Consider the following 25,255-nt stretch of genomic DNA (forward strand, 5'->3'; position numbering starts at 1 on the left):
TAAATACTCTCTTATATTTCTGATGAAAATTCTATATTCTTAATGTGCAGAATCCTTCCTAGAACACTGTTTCATGTTTTTACAGATAGGTGCATATATATGTATATATGTTTCTTCCATTGGTAAAGTTAAGTACTCCAACAACATGAGAAGAAAAATGTAGTTACGTTTAATGAAGAAAAATGTAAGCAGCTGTTTCTCATGTAGTCTTGGTGATTTCATTACCTATAGCAATTCCTCTAATACAATTTGCTAGCTTGCTTTTTTAGTGTCATAATTGTCAGTCCTTACATTAGCTCTTTCCTCACATCCTTTACAGTATGGCATAGTATTTCTCGTGTTCTATCCTACTGAAAGATTTTCTGTTCCTAGGAAATAGGAGGGCCTAAATTAGAGACCATAATTAGATAGCACACAAATACAAACCTCACAACTCTAAAAGAGTGCTTATGACACTGAGAACTAAGTGAGCAAAAAGTTAAATTAAGCATCCATTTTCATATCCAAACTGGAGAAACACTGTGGGTTTTTTTGAGCCATCACAACAGTGTTTTAGGTTGTTCTGAGAACTACAAGAAAAGGGCAACAAGCTACTGAAATCAGACTTCAGAACATGTTTTTTTCCTCTATTTAAACTTCACCTGTATTGATGACATTTTGTATGTGAAAAACATATGGTTGGAAAAACGCGTGTTTAATCACTGGAAATTAATTAATTCACTGGAACCCTGTCCTAAGTTTTATTAGGAACTGGGGAATGCACACGTGGCACAGTAAGCCCACTTACTGCTGCTGTATAAGTTGAGTTGGAGGTGCAGTCAGTGCAGTGTAAATGAAACTACATGAAATGCTAAGGTGCACTGATGGTACTGAGGGGTTGTGAAAAGCTGGAAAAGCTTCTTAAAATGGGAGGTTGATTGATCTATGAAAATAAAATACACTGACTGGGAGACTTTCTGACATGATATAAAAATGGCTGCAGACTATGCAGTCAGAAGTTGCCCAGGCAAGTGTCAGAGATGTCCCAGGTAGTTTACATTAATCAAGGAAAGTGCATCACATACACAATTCTGGATTGGAGTTTTTCAACATGTAGTAATCCCAAAAGTAGCCTGTTATTTTTTTTCCTTTAAAAAATGTCAAGAAACATCTTAATTGTTTAACGCTATTGGAAAGCAATTGATTTACCTGGAATTTATTGACAGCTACCTGTTCTTTTTTATTATTATTTTACTGATGTAGTTCACATTTCCAGGAAAACTGTGTTTTGAATCAGTAATCATTCTTGTGCATCACGTAGCTGTTGCTTGCTTTTTCCATTATTTGCATCTAAAGTAAGTGACCCGCAGTTACTTTCTAACTCATCATTAGATTTCTCAAGTAGCTTGCTAGGTAAGCTTGTGCTTTCTTCATGAGCTTGATCTTTATGTACTGAAAGCACAGAAGACTCTGTGCATCTCTCTGCTGAAGACGTTACTGCTTTTTCCAAAGCTGCTTCCAGCTCATGTCTCAGCTCATCTCCAGAGTCTGCAAAATTTCTGTAAATTAAGCAAGAAATTTGTATTCGTTAAGTGTACGTTGTTACAAGTGTTTCTAGTTTCAGTGCCTTGGAGACTTTTTACAATGCTTTGTAAAGAATATACAAGCTACATAGAAAACGTAAGTTATTTCTTCACCTCTTTTTGTGAGATCTTTTGCTATCTAAATGGGAACCAGCCATGTTAATACTTAGGCCTAACGTTTTTAACATCAGTGTTAGCACTTGAAAATAAATTACAGAGTTGAAAGGTACATTAGCAGACTGTAAAACAAGTTTTCTTCAGTTATGAATTTAAAAGAATGGAGAAAAAGAGCTTCAGGCAATACATCCTGCCACCTCATGAAAACTTCATCGTATGAATTTGGTTTCTGATGTGCTTGACTTACGTGTCTTCATCATCTGATCTTGGCTCAAGTCTGCCTTCATCAACAGCAACACAGGCACACGTTTCTGAATCGTCTTCCTTGCTTTCTTCTGAAGGCAACAAGGTTAATGTCTTTATTTCCATATTAGCTAGTTATAAAATAGTATCTAAAATAATAGCAAATAAATAAATGCTTTATTTATTTGTTTATTTGTTGAATACAGCACTGTCAGTACTGTGCTTAACCGACTTCAGTTATTCCTGATGACATGTTTTAGTCAGCAGTTTATAACTTCAGCTCAGTGTAATCCTGGGCTCCATCAGGAGAGGGGTGGTCAGCAGGGACAGGGAGGTGATTGTCCCTCTCTACTCGGCTCTTGTGAGGCTCCATCTGGAGTACTGTGTCCAGGTGTGGAGCCCTCAGTACAAGAAAGACATAGAGATTTTGGAAAGGGTCCAGAGGAGGGCGACTAAGATGATCAGGGGGCTGGAGCACCTCCCCTATGAGGACAGGCTGAGGGAGTTGGGCTTGTTCAGCCTGGAGAAGAGAAGGCTGTGGGGTGACCTCATTGCAGCCTATCAATACCTGAAGGGAACCTACACCCAGGAGGGGAGTAAACTCTTCAAAAGGGCTGACAACAGCAGGACTAGGGGAAATGGATCCAAGTTGAAGGAGGGAAGATTTAGGTTGGATGTTAGGGGGAAGTTCTTTACTAGGAGAGTGGTTAGGCCCTGGAACAGGCTGCCCAGGGAGGTTGTGGATGCCCCGTCCTTGGACGTGTTCAAGGCCAGGTTGGACGGGGTCCTGGGCAACCTGATCTGAATGTGTATGTTTGGTGGCCCTGCTAGGCAGGGGGGTTGGAACTACATGATCCTTGGGGTCCCTTCCAACCCGGGTGATTCTGTGATTCTGTAATCCAGCACGTTTGTAGACCACAACCAAAGGACTATAAAGGGTAAGTAAGAATGCAGATCTGATGTTAGGAGGTTAAGTACCAAATACAACAGCCTCTATTTTCAGTGGAAAACTTAGGAGAATACTGTGTGGGAAAGGTTGAAAATTACTGCTTGAATAGAGTAGCTATGATTCACTGAAACTGCTCACTTTTAGAGACTGGAAGGCAACTTCAACCTGAAAAGTGGAAGAACAGTTCTAAGGGCTGTTTCAGTACACATGGGATGAATCCTGTGTGTAGTCCAACTGAAATCTGTCGGTTTGGGTAACAATGTATTCCAGAATGACAACTTTTGTAGCAGGACAGAACTGCGTACTGAAGGAGGGTGGTATTTTAACATATAACTGCCCAAAGGAATAGCACTTAAGAATACCCACATGACCTTATTCTTGCTTTAGTTCTATGGGCTGCTGACATTAATGAAATGAAATGGCCACAGGTTGTATCAGAGGAGGTTTAGGTTAGACAGGAGGAAGAACTTTTTCTCTCAGAGAGTGGTCAGGCACTGCAATGGCTGCCCAGGGAGGAGGTGGTGGAGGCGCCGTCCCTGGCAGCGTTCAAGAGGTGCCTGGATGAGGAGCTGTGAGATTTGGTTTAGTGCTTGTGGTAGCAGAGGTGATGGGAGGATGGTTGGACCAGATGATCTTGTAGGTCCTTTCCAACCTTGTGAGTCTATGAAAAGTGATTTGCTTTTTTTTTTTATGTGTAAGCTTTAAAGCCAGTTCCAGAAAGGTAATTCAGCCTCATTAAGCCTTCAGGATGGAGCAGTTTTTCAAAAGCTTGTTATTCTATTGGAGCATGTATGGGATGCATAATTAGCAAGAGAGTGCTGTCTGCACTGCTGCAAATGAAAGATATTTCTCACGATCCACTAAAAATATTGAAATTTGGTGCATGCAATTTATTTGGCTTCCTCTTTTCCAATTAAACATTCAGTAGACTGGCAACTCTGTGTAAAACGACACCATTTGGTTACATTTATCTTTCTGTAGAAAATTCTCTGCCTTTTAGCTACGTGCTGATGCATAGAAAATGTCATTTTTAAAGCAGCCTCTTCCTTTAGAGAAGTGTGCTGCAGCATAAGTGAGTTGCAATCAGTTTCAGTGTCAGCAGTATCAGCATGGACTATGTAAAGCTACTCACCAGCCATTATGTACTACAATTTACAGCTGTTCCACAGAAATACATGTATTTGCACAAATTTGTAGATTTTTTTACAAGGTTCTTCAATCTCAACTGCTGCAGAGGCTAATTCCAGGTTTGTGCTATCTCCTGCCTTGTTGCAAGTAGTACCTTAACCTCATCTGCCCAGGTAAATGAAGAATTATACATAAAGTGATAGCTGGTAAGCAGGTTTTCCCATCTGCTGAAAACAGCTACATCCTGAAAGAGGACTTGCACTGCTGCAGGACAGAGCCAGAGCTGCTGGCAGAAGCTGCCAATGCTTTTCTCATTTGTCAACTGCTTCTAAATTTTCTAGAAGTACTGCTTCTTGTCCTCTGCCAGTAGCACAGTAGCACAGTAACTGAAGAAAACCTTGTGTAATTTACAGTAACAGACATCCTACCTATTTCGTCTTTAAGCTGGATGAAGGAATCATTACAGAGCTCTGCTTTTGCTAAGATGTTCAGGAGCGTCCCTGGGGCTGTTTGTTTCCACTGCTTCCTGTTTGCTGTGATGTCTTCAGGCAGAATAACATGGTCAGCTGAAGAACAGGAAGGTTCTCAGGTCACTAAATCATGACTGTGGCTTGTCACTGCCTTTTGCCAGAATTAAACTGATTTTGACTCTAATTTCTTCCTTTTGTGCAACACTGCTCTTTCTGGACTGTTTGTCACTAAAGATTTCTTAACACCAGTGTTTATGTTCAAGTAATAAGCATACTTGATCCTGGAATAAACAGGTAGAGCTTCACTGAGCAGTCCTTGTTCTCAGACTTGTTGGCTTGGAGCTGAAAAGCTTCCAAAAAGTTCCTGTTTCTCTTGTTCCCTGTGCCCATCACCTAATGTGCAAGGAACAAGAAGTGGCATCCTAACAATATTTTGCTTTGTCTTGACTATCTATGCAAACTCTTCAGGTTGTTTCTGTGTATCTGGGGTGTTGGGAGATTGCAAGGATGCTGGACAAGTCCTTTGTTTACAGCACCCAGTCACTGAAGCTACCTTTCTGTCTGGGAATATATGCACTGGTACTGCAAGAAAGTAAACAAATCACCTCTTCAGAAAAGGAAAACCACCACAATCATATCTGTGTAAGGATGCACTCGTGATGTGTATTAACACGAGTCTGTGGCATGGGAAACCAGAACACCACCACGCTCTTGGATGACTTTGGCCACAGACTGCCAGAGTTCTTTTGTATTATCAGCTCAACGCCTGAGAAAGCTGTGTTGATTCACTGCAGACTGGCAGCAAATTACTCAGGTCACACAGTGATTCCTAAAACTGTGCTCTTTCTATTTATGAGCAGCAAAACATGACTGCAGTATTAGAGGGGAAAGCAATTCTTTCATTCTATGGTTTAACACATCCAATAACCTCAGCTATTACAGTGTCCTTCCAATTAAAAGCCCGTTCGATCATGTGAATGTTCTGGTATGGAAAAGTTTGCAGAGGTATTTAAATGAGCAGTCTGGCTGAATTTTAGTAGCTCCCCACTTTAGCTCACTGAAAAGCATAAAAACTTTCTTACCAAGTTCATTTTCAGCCATAGTAGGACATACAGATACAGATGAAGTATCAATATTGGCTAAACATTTCAGTAGTGTCTGGGGTGTTCCAGCTTGCCAATGCTTTCTTTTTGTTTCAGTATCACCTGCATCACTGGACGCTAGAGAGAAGAAAAAGAGGAAGAAGTTATTTCATTTTTAAATAGATTTCAGGGGGTGAAACATTGATAGTGGTATAAGATATTGAAGTGAGAGAGAAACATCAGATAAACTTGTTATGTCTTGCAGTTACTGAACTTATCTAGCTCTCACCTTATTTTCAGGACTCATAGTCCATTGAATTTCCCTACGAAATACCTGTTTGGTGTCCAGATAATTCTCCCAAGGCCCTGTCCATAGGGCTTTCATAAACATTCAACAGTTTGTCTTCAAGATTCTCACTATCCACAGAAGTTAATATCTCATTGAGTTTATCCTGTACCTGGAAAAAAAACAAGGTAGAGAATGATGGTCATGAAAATATTTAAACCTTAGATATGGAGCTACTGTCACCATTCCAGATTACTGATGTAAGTGCTTAAATATAACTGAACCCTACCTCTGCTTCTTGAATGCTGTCTTCCTCAGGAACACACACATCTAAATTAATTTCAAATTTTACTCCCCCCTAAAGAAAATTCAAACACTTCATTAAAATATTAAAGTACATAATTAAAGGCACACAGTTTATAGAGAACTACAAACTTGAAAACCATTGCTCTGTTAAAAATGACTTCTGTTTAGCAGCATTTTTCTTTAACAAGATCAAATAAGACAAAAATAGATTGTTCTAAAGAGCAGTTTATGGATGTTTCCAAAAGACTGCATTCAGTAGAGAAAGGCAGAACATCACTGATTTTAAGAAAAGATGTCTTTAATAATCATTTAATTTAAATACTTGTGATACACTGAGTCGGTTCTTCTGCTGTTTCTCAGCCATTATTAAAATCTGCTTCAGTGCAACACTTCACAAAACACCTTTAGGCCACATCAGAATGATTTTATGGTCCAAAACTTTCCTGATGTCTCATGTGCATTCCCATTTATTTCCTACCCCCTCTTACAATTCAAAAAGCATTGCAGAGAATAATGTTGAACAAAAATATGTTCAGACAAGCAGTTTGATATTCAGATGAACAAATGGGGACTGATTTCTCTCTGCTAAGATTTAAGTGGGGTCTCCCTCAAAAGACCTGAAAAGCTCTGCCATATGTTTCTTAGTCATCCTATCTTGTCACAGAAACTTAGCAAATGGTCCTCCTAATTGGTTCTCAAATACTTTGATTTCCAGAGCTACTGTGGCATCACTGTACTGATTTAATAAAATGGCAAAACTTATGGTAAGTATGGATACCTTTCTGCTGCATTTCTTCTCTAGATTTTCTTGGTCTTGCCTGTCCTGGATTCTGACCTGTTTAAAGTTTTCTTCCATGCCCTAGGAGAGAAAAACAACAACTTTAAAATATTTGGAAGCAGAATATGTATATACCTTATGTAAAAAGACTTGTTTCAGTAATAAACCTAGTCATTGATTTCCTCATATATGTGTCTTTAAGAATATTCCATTCATTGCTTAGTTTCATACTGGCAGACTTTGGAAATGATGAAAATCAATATTGTAACTGAAACCTGTACCTGTACAAAGTCTAGTTTTCATGTGATCTTGTTTTCTGGTAACACCTAAAAATTACTTAATTATTCCTCTGCATATTCCTAAATCCTGTGTTAGAACATGCCTCATAAAAGCAAAGAAAATGATTATATACAGGTCTATCAATGATCTGCTGTACATCTGCTCATCATCAACACCAGGAGAAGCCACAACAACTCACCGACATTTTAGAAACATCTGTGGAGTTTCTCCAGTTGATGGAGTGCCACAAATTAAGGTGACATCAAACAGGCATAAAACTTACTTTTCTGTCCAGTTGTGGCTGGAGTTGCCTATAGCCTAGCCTATCCCAGCAAGGGATTTCATTTTAGTAAAAGCTGGAATTAGGATCCATTAATCACTGAAGAATCACTGCAGTAGGGTAGCAATGTCTGTCCCATTTTATGTGGAAATCTGCCCCCTGCTACTCAACACTGCACGAAGTCCTACACCACATGAAACAAATTCTGGCTTAAGAATCCGACCACCTACACAAGGGCTGTTCTCCTTTCAAAATTAGCCATCAGTTTGTGCTCTGATAAATAATTTGACAAGTTGACGCTTTCATGTGTTTCACTCATGAAATTACTGCTGTAGAACCACATGTGGTCTGGAAACCTCATCTGGTTTTCACCACAGCAGTATTTCAAAGTAAAAGTGGAATGATTCTGAAGCTCCATTCCAGCAGCTGTTTTGGAAGCATCTGATGAGGAAGAAGGGATGAATTCCTGCAGATGGAAATCTTTGGCTCCACTTCTTACTACCACTTCTCCCAAATTTCTGTTCAGGTAAGAAATCCACATAAAACTGGATTGTAACTTACTCCCCAAGTGAGCATCTTCCTTACAGGAGAAGTATTCATGTTCTACTCTGAGCTCTTATTTAATACATCTTCTGTACAGCATTCTAATGAAGATTTACAGTGAGTGATTTCCTCTTTCCTTCACTCAGAAAGGAAGGAGAAGAAACACACCACAAGAAGAAATGAGGTGGAAGTACCTTTCCATAATTAAATAGGAGGAAGAAGAAGTGACCAAATGGAATTAGAACTAGTCCAAATAAGCTTTCCAGGCTGCTCATGAAGGAAATCAAGGGATATTTTCATATGTGGTACAAATATCAGTTAAGATTTAGACTTTACATTTTCCATAATAGTCCCAGAGGGTGAATCAAAGACTATGAATAAAAAGTTCTGTATAGACTATAGGATGGTACTCATACCTCAAGTGATTCTCCTCTTATTCCAGCTGTATCTTTGGTTTCAGAGTGGTCTTCAGTTTTCCCTTGACTCACCAGAAAGGTTTTATCTTGTATTTTTTGATTCTCCTAAGGAACATATTGATAAAATTTTCATTTCAATTACTAATTAAGTGTATTACCTTAAAAAAGGAAAAGGAAATACAACTGCATGTATGTTTGATAGGAAAGGAAATATGACTGCTTTGCTACCTGGTGTACCCTTGCTCTTAATCTGAGTTCTTTCATATTGCTGTGGTATTCTTCACGAATTTTCTGCAACTGTTTCAGGTACTCCTATTAAACAACAGTAAGTTAGAATGCATATTTATTAGAAAGGCATAGAGAAACAGCAATATAAAGAACACCACTGTTGAGAAGTGTAAGGAAACAGCTTTAAACAACTAAGAAAAACATCTTCTTTACCTGTTCTTTCATCTCACTCTTTCTAGACGTGTCCTGCTGATGCATTTTGAGATGCTCCTCATTTATGTTTTGCATCTGCATTTGGTCATGATATGGGTCAGCAGAGGATGGCCGCAGCCCCTGTGGAGGCACAAATAAACCCCAAAGCAAACGAATTTTCACTTAGAATCCTTTCTTCAGTGCTCACTGAATTCACTTTCCCTCTTCCACTGAGGAGTGCAGTAAGGCAAGTGTGTATTTTTGGAAGTAAGAGTCATTGTAGAATTTTACATTGCTACAGTTTTACATTAAAAATAAAACCTGAAGATGACCACTGTAGAGCAGATCAACACATTTGCTAGAGCAGAACTTTCTACCTGTCACTGTTACAGTCTATTAGAAAGACATCAGTACATCTTGAGGATTTTCATTCAGATTCTTTCACTGATTTTGTTCTGTGATTCAGTATTCACTCACCAGCTGTTTTTCCACTTTAATCTTGTACTGCTGGGCTTCAAAGCGCCTTTGAAGGTATTCTGCAGGCCTGAGAGAAGAAAGTGACATCCTTATCCTGCATTTTATTTCACAGATTCTATCTTGTGCACGAGCAATACTCTGCCAGCTCTGTTTGTACAACATGAATGTATACGTATGGATAAAATATGTATAAATACAAGACAACAGTATAACAGCAAAAAGAAAACATACGCTCTTTGGGCAGCTCCTTTCCTATTATTTTGGTTATATTAGCCTTCTGAAGAGCAGAGTACCTTTTCACCTTTTATTTGAGAAACGGTATGTGAAAATGTTAATGAGAATAAAGTCATTTTTTCTGATCCTCAAAAGAAGTGGTCAATGGACAGGCATTCTCAGAAAGTTTCTACCTCTGCCTTATAAAAGAAAGGCTTTGAAATCCACAGACCGCTGAAGAGCAGGTCTTTATATCTAAAGCCAAAATATAGGCTTCCAAAAAAACAACATTTGCATGGCTTGTCTCCCACTCCATCCCCTTCAGTACAGAACAGCTTTTGCTCTTTAGTTCTTTCTGTTTCTGATGGGAGGAAAAGACAATGTTTATCTTTGATATGGTCAGAAAGTCTACAGAAAGGTTGTGTTTTACTCTTCACTCGATGAGGTATGGGAGACATTTTGATAATGAAATTTCAAACATCAGGACAATACATTCAGAAGGAACTTCTGGATTGAGAAGAGCAGGAGTTCCAGTGTTGTACAATAAACCTGTGCAAAAATTATCAAAGACCAAGCAGAGAAGGAAAGATTACATAAGCTATAATTACAGTGCTACCTAAAGAGGAAGACTGATTACTCAAAATAATGAGTGATAGTTCACTACTAGGAAATAATGAGAAAGGTTTACCATTCAGGTGGGGGGGGTGGAGGTGCAATTTGTCCTTTTAGTTTATAATATTCCTCTGCTCTTTGGCCGATGTGAGAAAGCTCATAACATGCATTAATTTTCCTTTGCAAATTGTCGAGTTTATCATAGTAATGACCATAATGGCCATGTACTCTAATGTTTTCTGGCCTTTCTGCCATCTTAAATCTGGAGCTCTGTGGCTGAAAATATAATAAAGGATGTTAATTTAATTGTTTTCATTAGTATCAGTACCAGTCTGAACTATTTCCTATCCTCCCCATTCTGAGTTGCATTTTAATACAGTCTGTACAAATTAGTGTAAGTACAGTTAGTGTAGTTCTCAAAATAGTTTCACAAACTTCCTAACTTGTTACACACAGGGTGTATGTAATCTTACTGTCCTCCTCTTTTCCCTGTTCCATCATCTCCTGTGATTAGACAGCAGCCCATGTTGTGTGAGTCAGGGCTTTGTGCCCTGTAACTTAGCTGTCCTTGAGCCACACCACTGTTCCAAAGTCCAGAACACTGAGATAATTCCAGGACAGTCTTATATGTGACAGCAGTGGGAACGTGGGACATCATTTGGGGCAGTAAACACACAGACTAATGTTTTCTGGGGAGCACTGTGCTGCTCGTGTCAGCATCTCTTTGATTATCTGCCTGTGGGAGTTAGCTTCTCATTTCTCAAAGTCCTTTCTGTGATGCAACTTTCCTGCATCTCTAACATGCAACAAGACTGCCTTTTCCATCTCATAAGAACAACCAAGAGAAAGGTCACATGCTGCTGCATGATATAAAAGAAGTGTAACAAGACATCGATGAACTTTTCCACAGTGGGAGACTAAAAACATCACATGGTGTATGAAAAAGAAGCTGAAAAAAGCATCTCAGGGTCCCTTGCTTAGCCAGTAAATACGTTATCTATTCCTCCCTGTTTTGCACCTCTACCCACAGCATAGTGCAGATTAATGCACAATACAGATTCATATCTATGTAAGAAGAAACATTTTCCACTGCCAGTAATATTCCTAAAAAAGAGGTAACTTCAGAAAGGGTACATATTGTGCCTCATTATAGGAAATTTTAGAGTATGGTGTCCATGAGTATGGCAATCTAATGCCAACAGGAAAACTAAATCAGACCATCTAAATAAGAAAACTGATAACGTGAGCAGTGAATGCCTGGTGATACAGAACAGTTACAGAATGAAAAAGGCTGAGCTACTGAATCCCTTCTTTGTCTCAGACTTCAGCAGCAAGCGTGGCCTTAAGGAATCCCAGGGCCTTCCGACCAGGGAGAGAGTTTGGAGCAAGGAAGGCACACTCTTGGTGGAAGAGGACCAGACTAGAGAACACATCAGAAACTGAACATAGATGAGACCATACATGAAAGGAGACTGAGGACTGAAGGAAAGCAGATGTCATTCCTATCTTGCAAAAAAAGCAGGAAGAAGGAAACTCCAGGCCAGGCAGCCTCACCTTGATGCCTGGCAAGGTGATGCATCAATTTACCCTGGAAATCATTTACAGACACACAAAAGACAAGAAGGTGATCAGGAGTAGTCAGTATGAATTTACAAAAGGAAGATCACACTTGACTGACCTTATAGCCATTTTCAATGAAATGACTGGCTTGGTAGACAAAGGGACAGCAGCAGCTATTGCCTACCTTGACTTTAGAATAGCTTTTGGTACTGTCTCCCAGAACATCTTCAAAGAAATGCTGACCAAGAATGTGCTGGAGGAGTAGCAACGTAGATTGAAAACTGGCTGAATCATGTTGATTCCGAGCTGATCATGCTACACAGCTGGATGTCACTAGCCAGCAAGGCACCCCAGGGGTCAATACTGGGCCAGATAGAGTTTAACATCTTTTGGATGATGGATGCAGGCATTAGGTTGAATTTAATAGGACCTCTTCTAACATTAGGAGTTTATCTTCTACGATAATTAAATGTTACGAGAATGTGGATGAACAGTACCTGAAGCTGTTGCCCTCTTGAAGAAGGCTTCCATTCATTTCTTTGATATAATTCCTGCGTTGTCATAGGTGCTACCATTTCAGATCCTGGAAGAATTTGGTCCTGGACTCTCCTTCTTTGAAGCTTACAAACTTTTAAAAAATAAAATATTAAAAGGTTACTATCGTTGCTTTCTACATGATGCACTGGGAAAACATAGTAGGGTGTATAAACCTAACACTGACAGGCTGAAATAATAAACACTCCTTACATCCTTTCATCACAGAATCATATTTTATCATACCTCTCAGTTCCCAAGCACTCTGCTTTTCATTCTTAGAATGACATGTTTTTGAAACAGTGTAATTTGTCACACTCACGTAACGTGGATTTTACTAATCAGTTTTGCAAAGAAGTACAATAAATAAAAGGGAGACCTGTGTAAACCAGAACCACATGGCAGCTTTTCTAACTGAGTGCTGCAAATGATCTGTGGTCTCTTCCTGAACAGGTAGGATAGTGATGCACTGTCTAGGGTGAATGTTTCTGCTATTTCAGTTCTCTCCTTGTATTATTTTCAGATTTGGTTGAAACTCTTATATCCAAATGTGCAATAAAGACTGCTGGTGAAAGTTATCACCATCAACCACATCGTAACTAACAAACACTAGTGTAGAACCAATGTTAAGTAATATTACCATTACCTGGCATCATCTTGACTTCAGGCAGTGATCCTGAAGGCTTCCTTCTCTGTATCACAGTGTGACTGAGTTCTTCCTGTGTTAACAATAAGCAACGTAAGTATCTGACAGAACTGTTTTATACTATGATACACATTCTCCTCTTGCCAAGCAGCATTACAAGGTACTCACCTCTGGGGGCAAATGTCTTAGAACAAGCTTCTGCAAGAAGGGCTTCCTTAAAATAGAAGTGATAGATGGTCGATCTCTCGGAGATATTTTAAACAACTGGGAAATTAACATCCTCAGATCATACGAATATCTGGGAGACACTGGGTGAAAATATCCTCTGCAGATCTTCAGCACCAGCTGATGCAAACTATTGCCTTCAAACTTGATCAGTGAAAAACATAAAAAGGTGACAGTACTGCTGGTTGGAAGTGATGCCTTAGAATCATCGAATCACTATGGTTGGAAAAGACCTCTAAGATCATCTAGCCCAACCATCCTCCTACCGCCAGTGCTGTCCACTAAACCATGCTCCTTAACATCACATCTACATGTTTCTTGAACATCTCCAGGGACAGTGACAGCCTGGACAGCCCATTCCAGTGCCTGACCACTCTTTCAAAGAAGATTTTCCCCCTAATACCCAACCTGAACTTCCCCTGGTGAAACTTGAGACTGTTCTTTGTCGCCCTACTGCCGATATCTCGACATGAAAAAAGGCACTTGCTGACAGCAGCTCTGTGCTGTGCAATCTCTTCAGAAATCAGTTCTCATCATCTCTAGTTTGCTGAAGAAAAATTAACATAGGCACTTTTTTAATGGATTTTCTGGTTATGTTCCTTATTTCTGCTGTGTGACTCAGGAGGTGTGCTAGCTTTGGTACTCGGAAGTTTTTCATATTCTACTGCTATACAGCAACACAGACATAATTTTTCCAGAAATACCCAAGATTAATTTTGCCAAAAGCTGTTAAGCAGAGACCTGCATACATACTGTCTTCACAGCATTCAGCTTCAAAGCCTCAGTTCACACAACTTATCCTCTGTGTTCTGTGTTCTCAGGAACCAAGGTACAAGCTGATTTTTCATTACTGATGCAACTCAGCTGACTCAATCACAATACATTGTAGTTTGGTAAGCACAAAACAGACACAATACAAAAAATTAAACACTGGCAGTCATGCTTAAATATCAATTCCAATAGTTAATTAATGCTCTTATTTCTACAAATTTTCTAGGCTGTCCACTTTCTTTTTAATAATATGATACTGATCTAATTATAAGGTACTTACAGGATGCTTCAGTGCACATAGCTCATAGAGCACACAGCCAAGAGACCAAATATCTCTGTGAACAAAAGGAATTAAAGTTTCATGAAAAGCCACTAATATTTATTTACGTGTAATCAGTATCTCTTTTCAGCTCTCAAAATTATAGAATCTTAGAATCAAAAAATGCCTTGGATTGGAAGGGACCAGAAGGATCATCAAGTTCCAATGCCTTTGCCACAGGCAGAATTGCCAACACAGGCAAAGATCCATCCTCCCCCTGCTCAGATCCCAGTCTTCAAATGGAAGGACTGAGGAGAACACCACCTGCACTGCTGATTCCTTCAACACCTTCCCAAGGGATGTAAAGATTTTTTTGATATTTTTTAATATCCTGGTTGCAGTCTCATGCAACCTAGCTTGAAAGACCAGGCAGGGATAGCAGTCAGCTACCTTTATCATACCTGATATCCTGATAGCCTCTTCTCAATGCTCTCAATGCAGGCCCCCAGCAGACAGCAAACCTCTCTAGAGAGGTTATCTGTGCCACAGATTTACAAGCATTATTCCATCAGACATGAGTATCAGTGCACCTTTTGTTTCTTCTTAAGATGCACTGAAAATATAAACCTTACATCTGTTCTTTTTTTTTTCAATTGTAGCACCAATGTTTCTGTGGTACCTAACCAGGTACTATCCTTATCATTGGAAAAGGCACATGCTACAAACCATGTCTGCTTAATGTTCCTACCAAGACTGAAGAACAAAGCTGTCTCTAGCTGATACGTGTGAAGTTTCTGGTGTCCTGCAGAAATACTAATTTGAACCACAACATGATGAAAATAAGTCACCTCATGACTGCACACCCTCATGCACAAGCATATGAAGAAAACAGAGACTTACGTTTTATTGTTATATGGTCGATTTTCACAGATCTCTGGTGACAGATAATAGGGGGTCCCTATGCATGTACAGGCAAACTCTGTCGTGCTAATGAAACACAATAAACAAAAAGGCTTATACACTGAAAATGTCTGCAAGCAATCGAGTTAGACTCCACGGGGCATATCATAGCTGCTCTCAAAGTGGTTGAGTAATAGCTCAATGGAACACTCCAAGAAAAACAGAAGCATTTCCCATTTCTCTGTAAAAATGACCAACTATTTTAATACAGTGCTTGCATTTCAACAGAAAGCACAAGAATTGTCTTTCCCCCACTTTTTATCAGCACTGTAATCAACATTTTCAAGGAATTATTATCATTAGCATAAAATTCTGAAAGCCATCAATTACACATCAAAATATGAGAAGTCTCTGACTTTGAAGTAAGAATATTTAAGTGGTAGTCAGTCATGCAAGCAAGATAAAGGAGGAAGTGTTGTTCAGAAACTAAAGCAGAAGTATGTGAATTCTGTTTCCATCTTTGCTGCTGACTTGTTATGTAGGTAAATAGCCAAATAACACCACCTGGATTCATTTCACATTCTTTCAGACATCTATGCTGTGGGTGTCATCAAGAGTCACTGGGAAGTCAGAAGGTACTCACAGACTGTGATTGCTCTCACTGTGCACTAGATGTCAGTTAAAGTTGGAAGTGACACTTTTTACAGAGAACTCTGAGTGCCAGAGGTGGCAAGGACACTGAACTGAAAGTACAAATATTGGACACTATCTGGCAGTTGGAAGTGGAGAATGGAGATGAAAATGCCTTTGTGTATCACAGATGAGGGGGAGAAAAGAGACTCAGAAATTAAAATCACTTGTTATACAAGAAAAGGTTCTATAGAGCCCCAAATATTTTTGTCCCTATAGTCCCTGATGCCTATTCAGTACTCCAGTTCTGGAGTTTACTTCCTATCAACCATGTAGGACCAAGCCTCAAAGCAGGTATCCTCAGAACACTTCTGAAGGTAGGCGTTTCCAGCACTCGTATTTTACATGTGAGGAGCTGAGGCTTTGCCAGTGGGTTTGTGCTTCAAAAAGGGGCACACCACAAAGGTATTAGTGATGATGGAGACTGCAGCTAAAATAATGGCACAGCATATCCCTGCAGATAAGGAAGCTTAGATGAAGATACTACCAAAATAAGTTCATTATACTCCAGCTCTCATTGAGACCTCCCAGCTCTGATGTACCACAAACTTACAAGGTTATGCAGGCTTCAGTCCAAAGCCAATCTGACAGGGCCTTGACAGACATTACATGTGCTGCACATTCATGTGACGAATACATAAAGGGATTTCACACATGAACACAGCTAAGTACATCTGAAGAGAATGCACAAATTGTCTATGCTGGCTAAAGCTATCTGCTCCCTTTACTGTTATTGCGTATGCAGTAACATGATTAAGCTTAGATTAATTTAGTTTAGGGATGGGAGAAGTTACAAGTACACTGCATCAGGTGGAGTACAAAGCACCTAAGGACTGATAACAGAAGGATAACCTACAAAATGATGAACAGAGGAAATTATCTTTCCATAAGATACCTAATGAAACACCAGAACATCATTGGCAAAAGATTCTGCCAAGGTCAGAGCTATCAAGAGGCTAAAAAAGGGACCAAATTCAATTAATTAGCATGACCCCTGGCACGTGTTGGCCAAAAAGCCTTTCCCTAAACAATGTCTGGCTACTACATAGGCTAAGGCACACTGGTCCTGAGTCAGTAAAGATAAGACAGACCACTGTCTTTGAGAGAACAGAGTTCAGCCACATGGATGCAAGCCATGATATGCCATTGAATTCAACGTTTCAGAGGAGGGGTTCTAGTCCTTTTTTAACAAACAGTGAAAGATGGAGGCTTCTCCACTCTATGTAGCATAGGATGAGAAACAGCCTATGATGAGAGTTATAAGGATCTGTGGCTTCAAGCACCATGGCACATTACAGGATAATGGGAAAAAATACAGTGACAGACTTTTCATATTCTAGACCAAGCATAATTCACAGACAATTTTCCCATGCAGGTTACATTCCAAACGTTCAAAAAATAGTCATACTTGGTGTAGATCTCATACAAAATACAAAAGGTACTTACTCATTCAACTGTCTTGCTATGCCAAAGTCTCCAAGCTTTGCTACCTTCCCGTTACTACTAAGAAAAATGTTCTGAAAAAGAAGAAGAAACTGATAGGCGAAAATGAAACCAAGCAGAGCTTCCTGAGCATATTTTTCACAAGATAAAATCACTCCTTTTCCCATCTCACTTTTACTACCTGTGATTTTATGTCTCTGTGTAAAATCTTCCTGTCATGAATGTGCTTCAAGCCCAAGGAGATCTGTACAAACCAACTCAAAATCTGCAGTAAAGATAAATGGACAGATATCTGTAAATTTGTGTGGATGAAATACATACAACAAAGACAACAACAAAATCTAAAATACATAGAGAACAGATGATAGAAAACAGTAAGAAATAATACTTTCAAATGACTAAAATCAATGCCATAGACTTTTCCTTTTTTTTCAGTGCTATCAAGAGATGGATATAAATACCTGCTCCCACTTTCTTTAACCCAGTCAAGTTTTCATTGACTGTGACAAGACCATCACTTGAGTATGGACTGAATAATTATGTCAAAGGAGAGAAAGAAGACTAGATCTTTAGAAATGAGTTAACAACAACAACTAAAGCAGAATTGGGTAGTGTCATCCAAATCCTCAGCAATGGATACCATACCAAACAGTTATAATACTTGTAGTTGTACCAAATGTGGTCTGGAGAAAAAGAAACAAGAGGAAGCAGGTCTGAAATGTGGTTAAAAAACAGAGCTATGAAAGAACTTGGTTATTAAGTAATCACACAAGTTTATCCTTAACCCCAGATAGTTCTTAAGTCTATATCCAACTTCAGTTATACATGGTTTTTATTGAATAAGAGCCACTGGATTTAATTCAGAAACAAAAGTAAGACTTGCTTACATGTTTCTCTCTTCAGGAAAACTGAAGGTCCTGGAAGACTTTAATTGAGTTTATATAATCTTTTATGCAGAAATGCTTTCTGTTTCACAGATGATTCCCTGAGTGGAGCTGATACAATAAATAGATAAATACTACGCTAAAAAAGAGTTCCTCTTTTCCAATTTAAGCAAGAAGTAATGTCATAAAATTTAGAGTACATTTCTGCTAACAGGTTAGATATGTCTATCCAGTATCTAGACAAGTTTTCATTGTAACTGCAAGAGCAGAAGACTACATGCAATTAAATAACGAGTTGAATATACGAAGTCCAATATGTAGGAAGATTTCCCTCAGAATGCTTAATGCTACTTAAAAGATCAAGGAGCAGGCTAAGTAGTGGAACTTCTGTTTCTGTGAGCTGCAATACCACTCAAACAAACCTATTTACAAATTAAAACACATGTGAATATGCTCCAAAAGCAATCAGAATTCTGGCCTTGTTTCTTTGGGTTGGCTTAACAATTTAAATGGCACCAGAAAACACCTAACCCAAATAAAATGAATGGGAGATTTACCACTGACTTCATTCTAAAGCACGATATGTCATGATGCAAATCACACCAGAATGAGGAACTCATACATCATATATCCCCTTGTAACTCCAAAACACCTTGTAAAATAAACCTGGCTGAGCGGGTATACTGCTTATCTAAATGGAATGTGCCTTCACGATGGAGGGAATAAAGGGAAGAGGAATAAAACTGGCATCAAAATACTGTTAATAAATTCATGTAAGATCTTAAAATAGTGTAAAAAGCAAACTCTGAACTGCCTTTAAACTCATCGAAGAAATGTTCAGTTTTTGTAACAGTTCATAACAGAAACAGTTGCTAGGACTGGACAATTCAAACAACATTTGACATAATATGTCCTTGGTTAACTGGTTTCACCTGGTCCTCCTCAAACAGTACTCCGTGCTGCATATTTATCCTCTTCATCAAATCTCCACCATCACAGTATTCCATCACAATATACAGCTTGTTTTCTTCTGAAAGGAAAAGTATACTTTTTTCCTTTATTATTCATTAATACAGCAATAAATTATTCACATTTTTACAGTCTTTCTATTAAGAGAATTAATCCTCTACCTACTCCTCCATTTCAAAGAGTGACTGATTAAACACTGATACCTCCAGTGTCACCTGATGCAAAAGTAAGAAAGACATGAACATTTATTTAAATGGAGATTCACCAGTACATTAAATACATGAGATACACCTCAAGAAACCACACTGATAGAAGAAGCCAGATATTCTTACAGCTAATGCTAATTTCCCAATAAAAAATAAGTATACAGTCAGTGCTATGGAAAAGGCTGAAAGCAGCAGTTCAATAGCAGAAATAAACACCAGGTGCTGTTTACTATGAGAACTCACCCTGTTCTGATTTTTCTGGAGTCCAGAGGACTACCAGATGAGCATGTTCCCTGAAATATTTATAATCCTGATCACATAAAACAATCTGAACAAAAGCAGTAAGTACAGCATTCATTCCACAAGGCATTCCTTATGACAGAAGTCAGCAGGAAAAATAAATATAGGGAGTTAGCTTTTATGAAGAACAGCCTTCCTTCCATCTCTTTCAGTCCTTTGTCAACTCTGACTTTATAAAGCTTTCCTTCCCTCACAACAGGAAAACACGACTGCATGTAGAAACTGCATTAAAATCAGGGATGGACACATGCAGTAATTATGAATAACTGCGAATTATGAGTAATCATGAGCTTATTGTTGACATGGAAAAGATTCCTGTCTTAGTAACCAACAGTAACATAATCCCACAAGTCCTGGACAGTTGGCAGGCCTTTACCTTGTCCCAGCTCACAGCCTGATCCCAGTCTTTGTTAGAAACAGGTACCCATCTTCAAACAAATATTCAGGAGAGGACAATCCTCTTTGTGGCTACTGGTTCTCTTCTTACAGTGAACTCAGAAAATCCTAGAATAACTTGAGCCACGGAAGCTTCACTTCCTCCAGCACAAACACCCTTCTCCCTGTGGGCCTCTAGGAATCACAGAATAACCTGGGACAAAGATTGTTGCACTGCCCAGTACTAACCTTACGTCAAAGCTGAGCTTTCACCAGTACTTGGGATCACTTCCAGCTCTAAAATGAAAAGGGAGATGCAAATCTTGGTTGATTGAGTCCCCATCTCAAAAGGGAAGGACCCAAAAAACCTGCTTTGGCAGGGGAGTTGGACTCGATGATCTCTGGAGGTCCCTTCCAACCCCTACAATTCTGTGATTCTGTGATTCTGTGAAAGTAAACCTGGGTCCTCATTTGTTTCCATTCCCAAGCAATAGCTGTAAACTGCAGCTATCACTGACTTGTAAGGCTTTTGCTCCTGAAATCTGGGAAGTGTTCAACACACTCCCAAACCCCACCCTGTGTTAACCTCTTACAGCCCCAGTTCTGGTCCCAGACCCAAAAGCCTGTGAGATTGTGGACCCCAAGGAGCCCCAACCCCACTGTGGGGTCTCAGGGTGTACAGTAAGTTCTACCTGCATCATACATTAACTGCATGCTCCCTATGGACACCAGCCTTCATTTTTCTTCAGAGGCCCTCCAAAATCCAGCATCAACCTCTGTCTGAAAGCCACTCTGCTCTCTCTTTCAGCCTCAAATTCTAAGCTAAAACATTTCTGCAAGCTTAGGGATACCTCAGAGTGTGGTATCCCATAAGTCAAAGGCCCACAGGACCTATTTCCTGCAGTACTCCAAAGCACTCTTCCATTGAAGATCCTGAGAAAGTCTTACAGAACTCTGGATATCTGCTGAAGGTCAAGATTAAAGTTCAGCTAAAGCAATGCAGAGATCCCAGGATCTAGCATTTGATCTTTATGTCCCATCCACTCAGTGAAGAGAGAAAGTAGTGACTAAAGCTGATACCTTGTGTTCATTTTTAGGAGCTGGAAGTGGTCCCTACTGATAAATAAGGTGCTGGGCCCACACTTCCTGTTGGTCAGTAAGAACAAACTAGACTTTGCTGCCTTTCACTCCTACGGTCACAAATAAAACACAAATGTTAAAAGTAAACCTTGCAAAGAAGCATAGAAGGTTACTATATTTGCATGCTTCATCTTGGCCAGGAGAATGACTTCTTTCTGAGAGGCTTCTTTTTCTTTCACAGGCATCTACAAAGAATTAAGAAACTGTATGCTAGCAGTGATATACTTAACTCTTTCCAAAAGCAGTTACATTGGTGTCAAAGCATTCCTACCAATACAGGAAGACTGCCACAAGGTGATGCAGAAACATTATAAAACACGATGTACATACAGTTTGAAATACCCATTTGCAGCAGATGTTTGGAAATGCACTGGAACGTTATCAAATGATGACATCTTACACATGGGCAAATGGACAGCTTTAAACTTTTTGCACAAATGCTACTACTAAGTTGATGAAAAAGTTAACAAAGTTAACAAAAAGTTAAACTTTATATATTTGAAGAGTACAGGTCAGGGTGATTCTGTATTCTTAATAAGGGTAATTTCAAAAAAATAAAGTTCTGTTTTACAACTGTTATGAGTTCTTGCAACACTTCAAGCAAAATCTTTACCCTATTACAGTTAATAGAAGACGTGTTTGGTTGCAATTACATTTTTACCAATATAATTCCTTTAAAACTCATGCTTCAGAGTACACAGATTCTATTAAAGTGCCCTATTTCATTTGTAAAAATAAGTCTCCTACTCTCCTTCTTAAGAAACAAATTTGAAATGTAACCCTAAAAGATTCAAAAGTCAGAAGGCGAAAAGACACACAGAGACACAGCTCATACAAGAAAGAAACACACTCTAAACATCAGACAAATTTTACAACTTCAGAGTCAGAATTTTCTGTAACCAGCTCTTGTTTAACAGCTGGGATAAACTACAAGAAAATATTTACTTTTTTTTCTTTCTGTTTTGCATACACTGAAATACAAGATTAGAGATGACCAAATCAAATCAATTTTTTTTTCTGGGCTTGAATCTGCAGGTTATATAGTTCCTTCTAGGCCTCATACATACCAGTTTTCTTCTATTATGGTTCTCTCACACACCATAAATTCACTGGTGTGGCCCAGAACACAAGACCTGTCACAAGCACGTAGATACCCAATGAAAATGACTGTTGAAATTCCTGGGAGTTCAACTGCCTGTCCTTCTGGAAGTAGATATAGGAGGACATTACTCTGATACCTGGGCTAGCCACTCTTTGCAGCCCACAGAAAGAAACACAGCACTTCTATGGCCCAATTCACCTCAGTCTAGAACAGAATTCTCAAGCACAACAAACAGCATCCTTGTTCTTCTAAAGCAGGCCCAAGCCCAACCAAGTAACTGAGATGACAACTACAGAATGAACATTTTGAGTTATACAAATAGAGTTATACAGTTAGACAAACCAAACTGCCACACACAATAAATGAGAATTGGAAGGGCTCCGCTGTAAATTACTCATGTCTGAAAACATGGATGTGGGAAAAAAAAAAAAAAAAGGAAATGGAAAAGTTGATAGAAATGTGTCACAGAATCGTGCCTTGTCAATTCATTAGCAAAATGTCATTGTAGCTGAATCATCTGCTATAAAAGTTAAATCGGGTACTATAATGTTTAGTAAGCACAGCTTTGAAAAGGAAAAAAAAACACACACACAGTGAAAAACAAAGTGTTAATACCAAAATATTTACTCTAAATTTGAAAAATCACTAAAATGGCAGTCAAAGAGCACAGAGTCCAAAAAGTTTAACTATGCCTTTGAAGAACATCTACAAATGTGGTAAGACTTCACCCAAGTACACATGCTAGCAGAATGCAATCATCACAATTTGGTCAGTAACTACTGTTATCATCCAGGTTTTGCTGTTTTACCTCAGTTAAATCAATCTCCTTGATAACACATTGCTCATCATCCACTTTTGCTTTCGCCAAGAATATTTTGCCGAAAGATCCTTCTCCAATTTTTTTAAGGATTTTGTATTTATCCATGAAGTCTCTGTTTTAAAGCAGTAGCTAAAAAAAAAAATACCCAAGTTAGTATAGCATGTATATATGTCAGTGCTGTAACATCTGAGTATGGACTGCCAAAATAGAGACTGCCTTACAGTGCTGGAACTTTCTGCACATTTATATCATATTTTTATTACTGCTGCTGATGCTGCCTCCAACTGTTAGCTTCTGGAAGTCTGCAAACGATTGTGGACCTGCACTTTCAATAAGCATCAATTAAAGGAAAGATTGAAACACAGAACTGTAGAATCATTAATGCTGGAAAAGATCACTAAGATTATCCAGTTCAACCATCAGTCCATTCCCATGACACCCAGTGTCCTTCAGTGCCATATCCACACATTTCATGAACACCTGCAGGGATGGCAACTCCTCCACCTCCCTGGGCAATGTGCTTCAATGCATCACCACATCACCACTCTTTCTGAGAAGTTCTTCCTAATATCCAAGCTGAAACTTTGCTGGTGCAACTTAAAGCATATTGCTTGTTACACAGGAAAACAGACTGACTCCTGCCTCACCACCACCTCTTTTCAGGCAGCTGTAGAGAGCATTAAGGTCTCTCCTGAGCTTTCTTTCATTCAGATTCCACAATCCCAGTTCCCTCAGCTATTCCCCATAAGACTTGTTTTTCAAACCCTTCACAGCTTTGTTGCCCTTCTCTGGACACGCTCCATGGCCTCAATATCTTACTTGTACTGACGGGCCCAAAACTGAACACAGTATGCAAAGAATAGATTTATACCAGACATTAAGAGGTAAGTCTTTACTGTGAGGGTGGTGAGACACTGGAACAGGTTGTTCAGAGAGGCTGCACATGCCCCTTCCCTGGAAGCATTCAAGGCCAGGCTGGATGAGGCTTTGAGCAACTTGGTCTAGAGGGAGATGCCCCTGCCTATAGCAGAGGGTTGGAACTAGATGATCTTAAAGGTTCCTTCCAACCCAAACCATTCTATGATTCTGTGATTCCGTGACTCTATTCAAGGTGCAGCCTCACCAGAGCTGAATACAGAGGGACGATCACCTCCCTGCTCCAACTGGCTGCACTATTTCTGATGCAAGCCAGGATGCCAAGGGCCTTCTTGGCCACCTGGGCACACTGCTGGCTCATGTTGAGCCAAGCATCAACCAACGCTCCCAGGTCTATTTCTTCTACAGTCTTCCAGCCACTCTGCTCCAAGCCTGTAGCATTGCCTGGGGTTGTTGTGGCCAAAATGCAGGACCTGGCACTTGGTCTTGTTGAACCTCATTCCATTGGCTTCAGCCCAGTGACACTCTGTAGGGCCTTGCTATCCTGGGGCAGATCAACACTTTCAGCCATCTTGTGTCATCTGAAAACTTATTAAGGATGCACTCAACCCTCTCATCCAAATCATCAATAAAGATATTAAACAGGACTAGCAGCATGCTCCCAGAACAAACTAAAATTAAAAGAAAGAAAGAAAGAAGAAAAGGCAGCATAAAATACAATGTGAGACTAATGATTTGGGAGTTTGATGATATTTAGAGGTTACCAATTCTACACACTTGTTCTTTAACGGGCAAAATAAACACAGAACACGCTGCTTGTTGATTTAGCTTGCACTCCTGGCAATAACAGCCAAAGGTATTTGCAACCCATGTGCAAGCAAACTAACACGGCTAATAGACGCACACGCCTTGAAGTTGTATGTATTAGCTGGACTACAAGTTGCCAGGGGAGGTCTGCAGACAACCTCGCTGTTCCTCTCAGGAACAGCAGGCAGCTCCCTCAATCTATGGGACCCTCGCACCCACTCGCGCCGCCTCCCACTCCCCCCCGAGCCACCTCTCCGCGGGACGAGGCCCCAGGCCGGCACTGACGGAGCTCCCTGCCGGGGACACCAGCTGTGAGGAGGCAGCTCGGCGGCCACGGCTCCCCCATCGCTCCCTCCCGCCCGCTGTGGTGCCGTCGTCATGGCGACGGGGCGCGCCGCGCGGGCCCTTCTTCCCTGGGCTCGTGCCCCGCCGTCGGGCTCGGCCCGAACGGCGGACCGCGGTACCTGCGTGCGCCCAGCCGGCTCCGGAGCACCGCGGCCAGCAGGAGGAGGAGAAAGCGGAGGAGGAGGAGACTTCCAGGTGGGCCTGGAGCCGCGGGCAGTGCCCTCGGAGCGGCTTCGGGCTGG

At 40.0% G+C, this 25,255-nt stretch overlaps 1 protein-coding gene across 6 annotated transcripts; it reads right to left on the reverse strand.

Moving 5' to 3' along the window:
• Positions 1 to 74: 74 nt before the first annotated feature.
• NEK5 (NIMA related kinase 5) lies at positions 75 to 25,178 on the reverse strand. 6 transcript variants are annotated; one of them, XM_048927733.1, is made up of 23 exons: positions 25,133 to 25,174; positions 22,974 to 23,114; positions 21,152 to 21,248; positions 19,006 to 19,103; positions 17,371 to 17,454; positions 17,193 to 17,263; positions 15,057 to 15,143; positions 14,178 to 14,232; positions 13,070 to 13,270; positions 12,902 to 12,974; positions 12,219 to 12,349; positions 10,238 to 10,437; positions 9,337 to 9,403; positions 8,881 to 9,000; positions 8,668 to 8,751; positions 8,440 to 8,544; positions 6,922 to 7,002; positions 6,127 to 6,195; positions 5,886 to 6,009; positions 5,552 to 5,689; positions 4,428 to 4,565; positions 1,927 to 2,014; positions 75 to 1,538 (listed from the first exon to the last, which is right to left on the reverse strand). In XM_048927733.1, the coding sequence occupies exons 2-23, from the start codon at positions 23,088 to 23,090 to the stop codon at positions 1,280 to 1,282; spliced, it is 2,487 nt and encodes an 828-aa protein (XP_048783690.1). In that variant the 5' UTR covers positions 23,091 to 23,114; positions 25,133 to 25,174; the 3' UTR covers positions 75 to 1,279. The 6 variants fall into 6 exon arrangements, with proteins under 6 accessions (XP_048783690.1, XP_048783701.1, XP_048783710.1 ...); XM_048927744.1 differs by lacking the exon at positions 25,133 to 25,174 and adding an exon at positions 24,919 to 25,040; XM_048927753.1 differs by lacking the exon at positions 4,428 to 4,565.
• Positions 25,179 to 25,255: the final 77 nt, after the last annotated feature.

The sequence above is a fragment of the Lagopus muta genome, chromosome 1 (genome assembly GCF_023343835.1).
Source record: "Lagopus muta isolate bLagMut1 chromosome 1, bLagMut1 primary, whole genome shotgun sequence".
Classification (NCBI taxonomy): Eukaryota; Metazoa; Chordata; class Aves; order Galliformes; family Phasianidae; genus Lagopus; species Lagopus muta.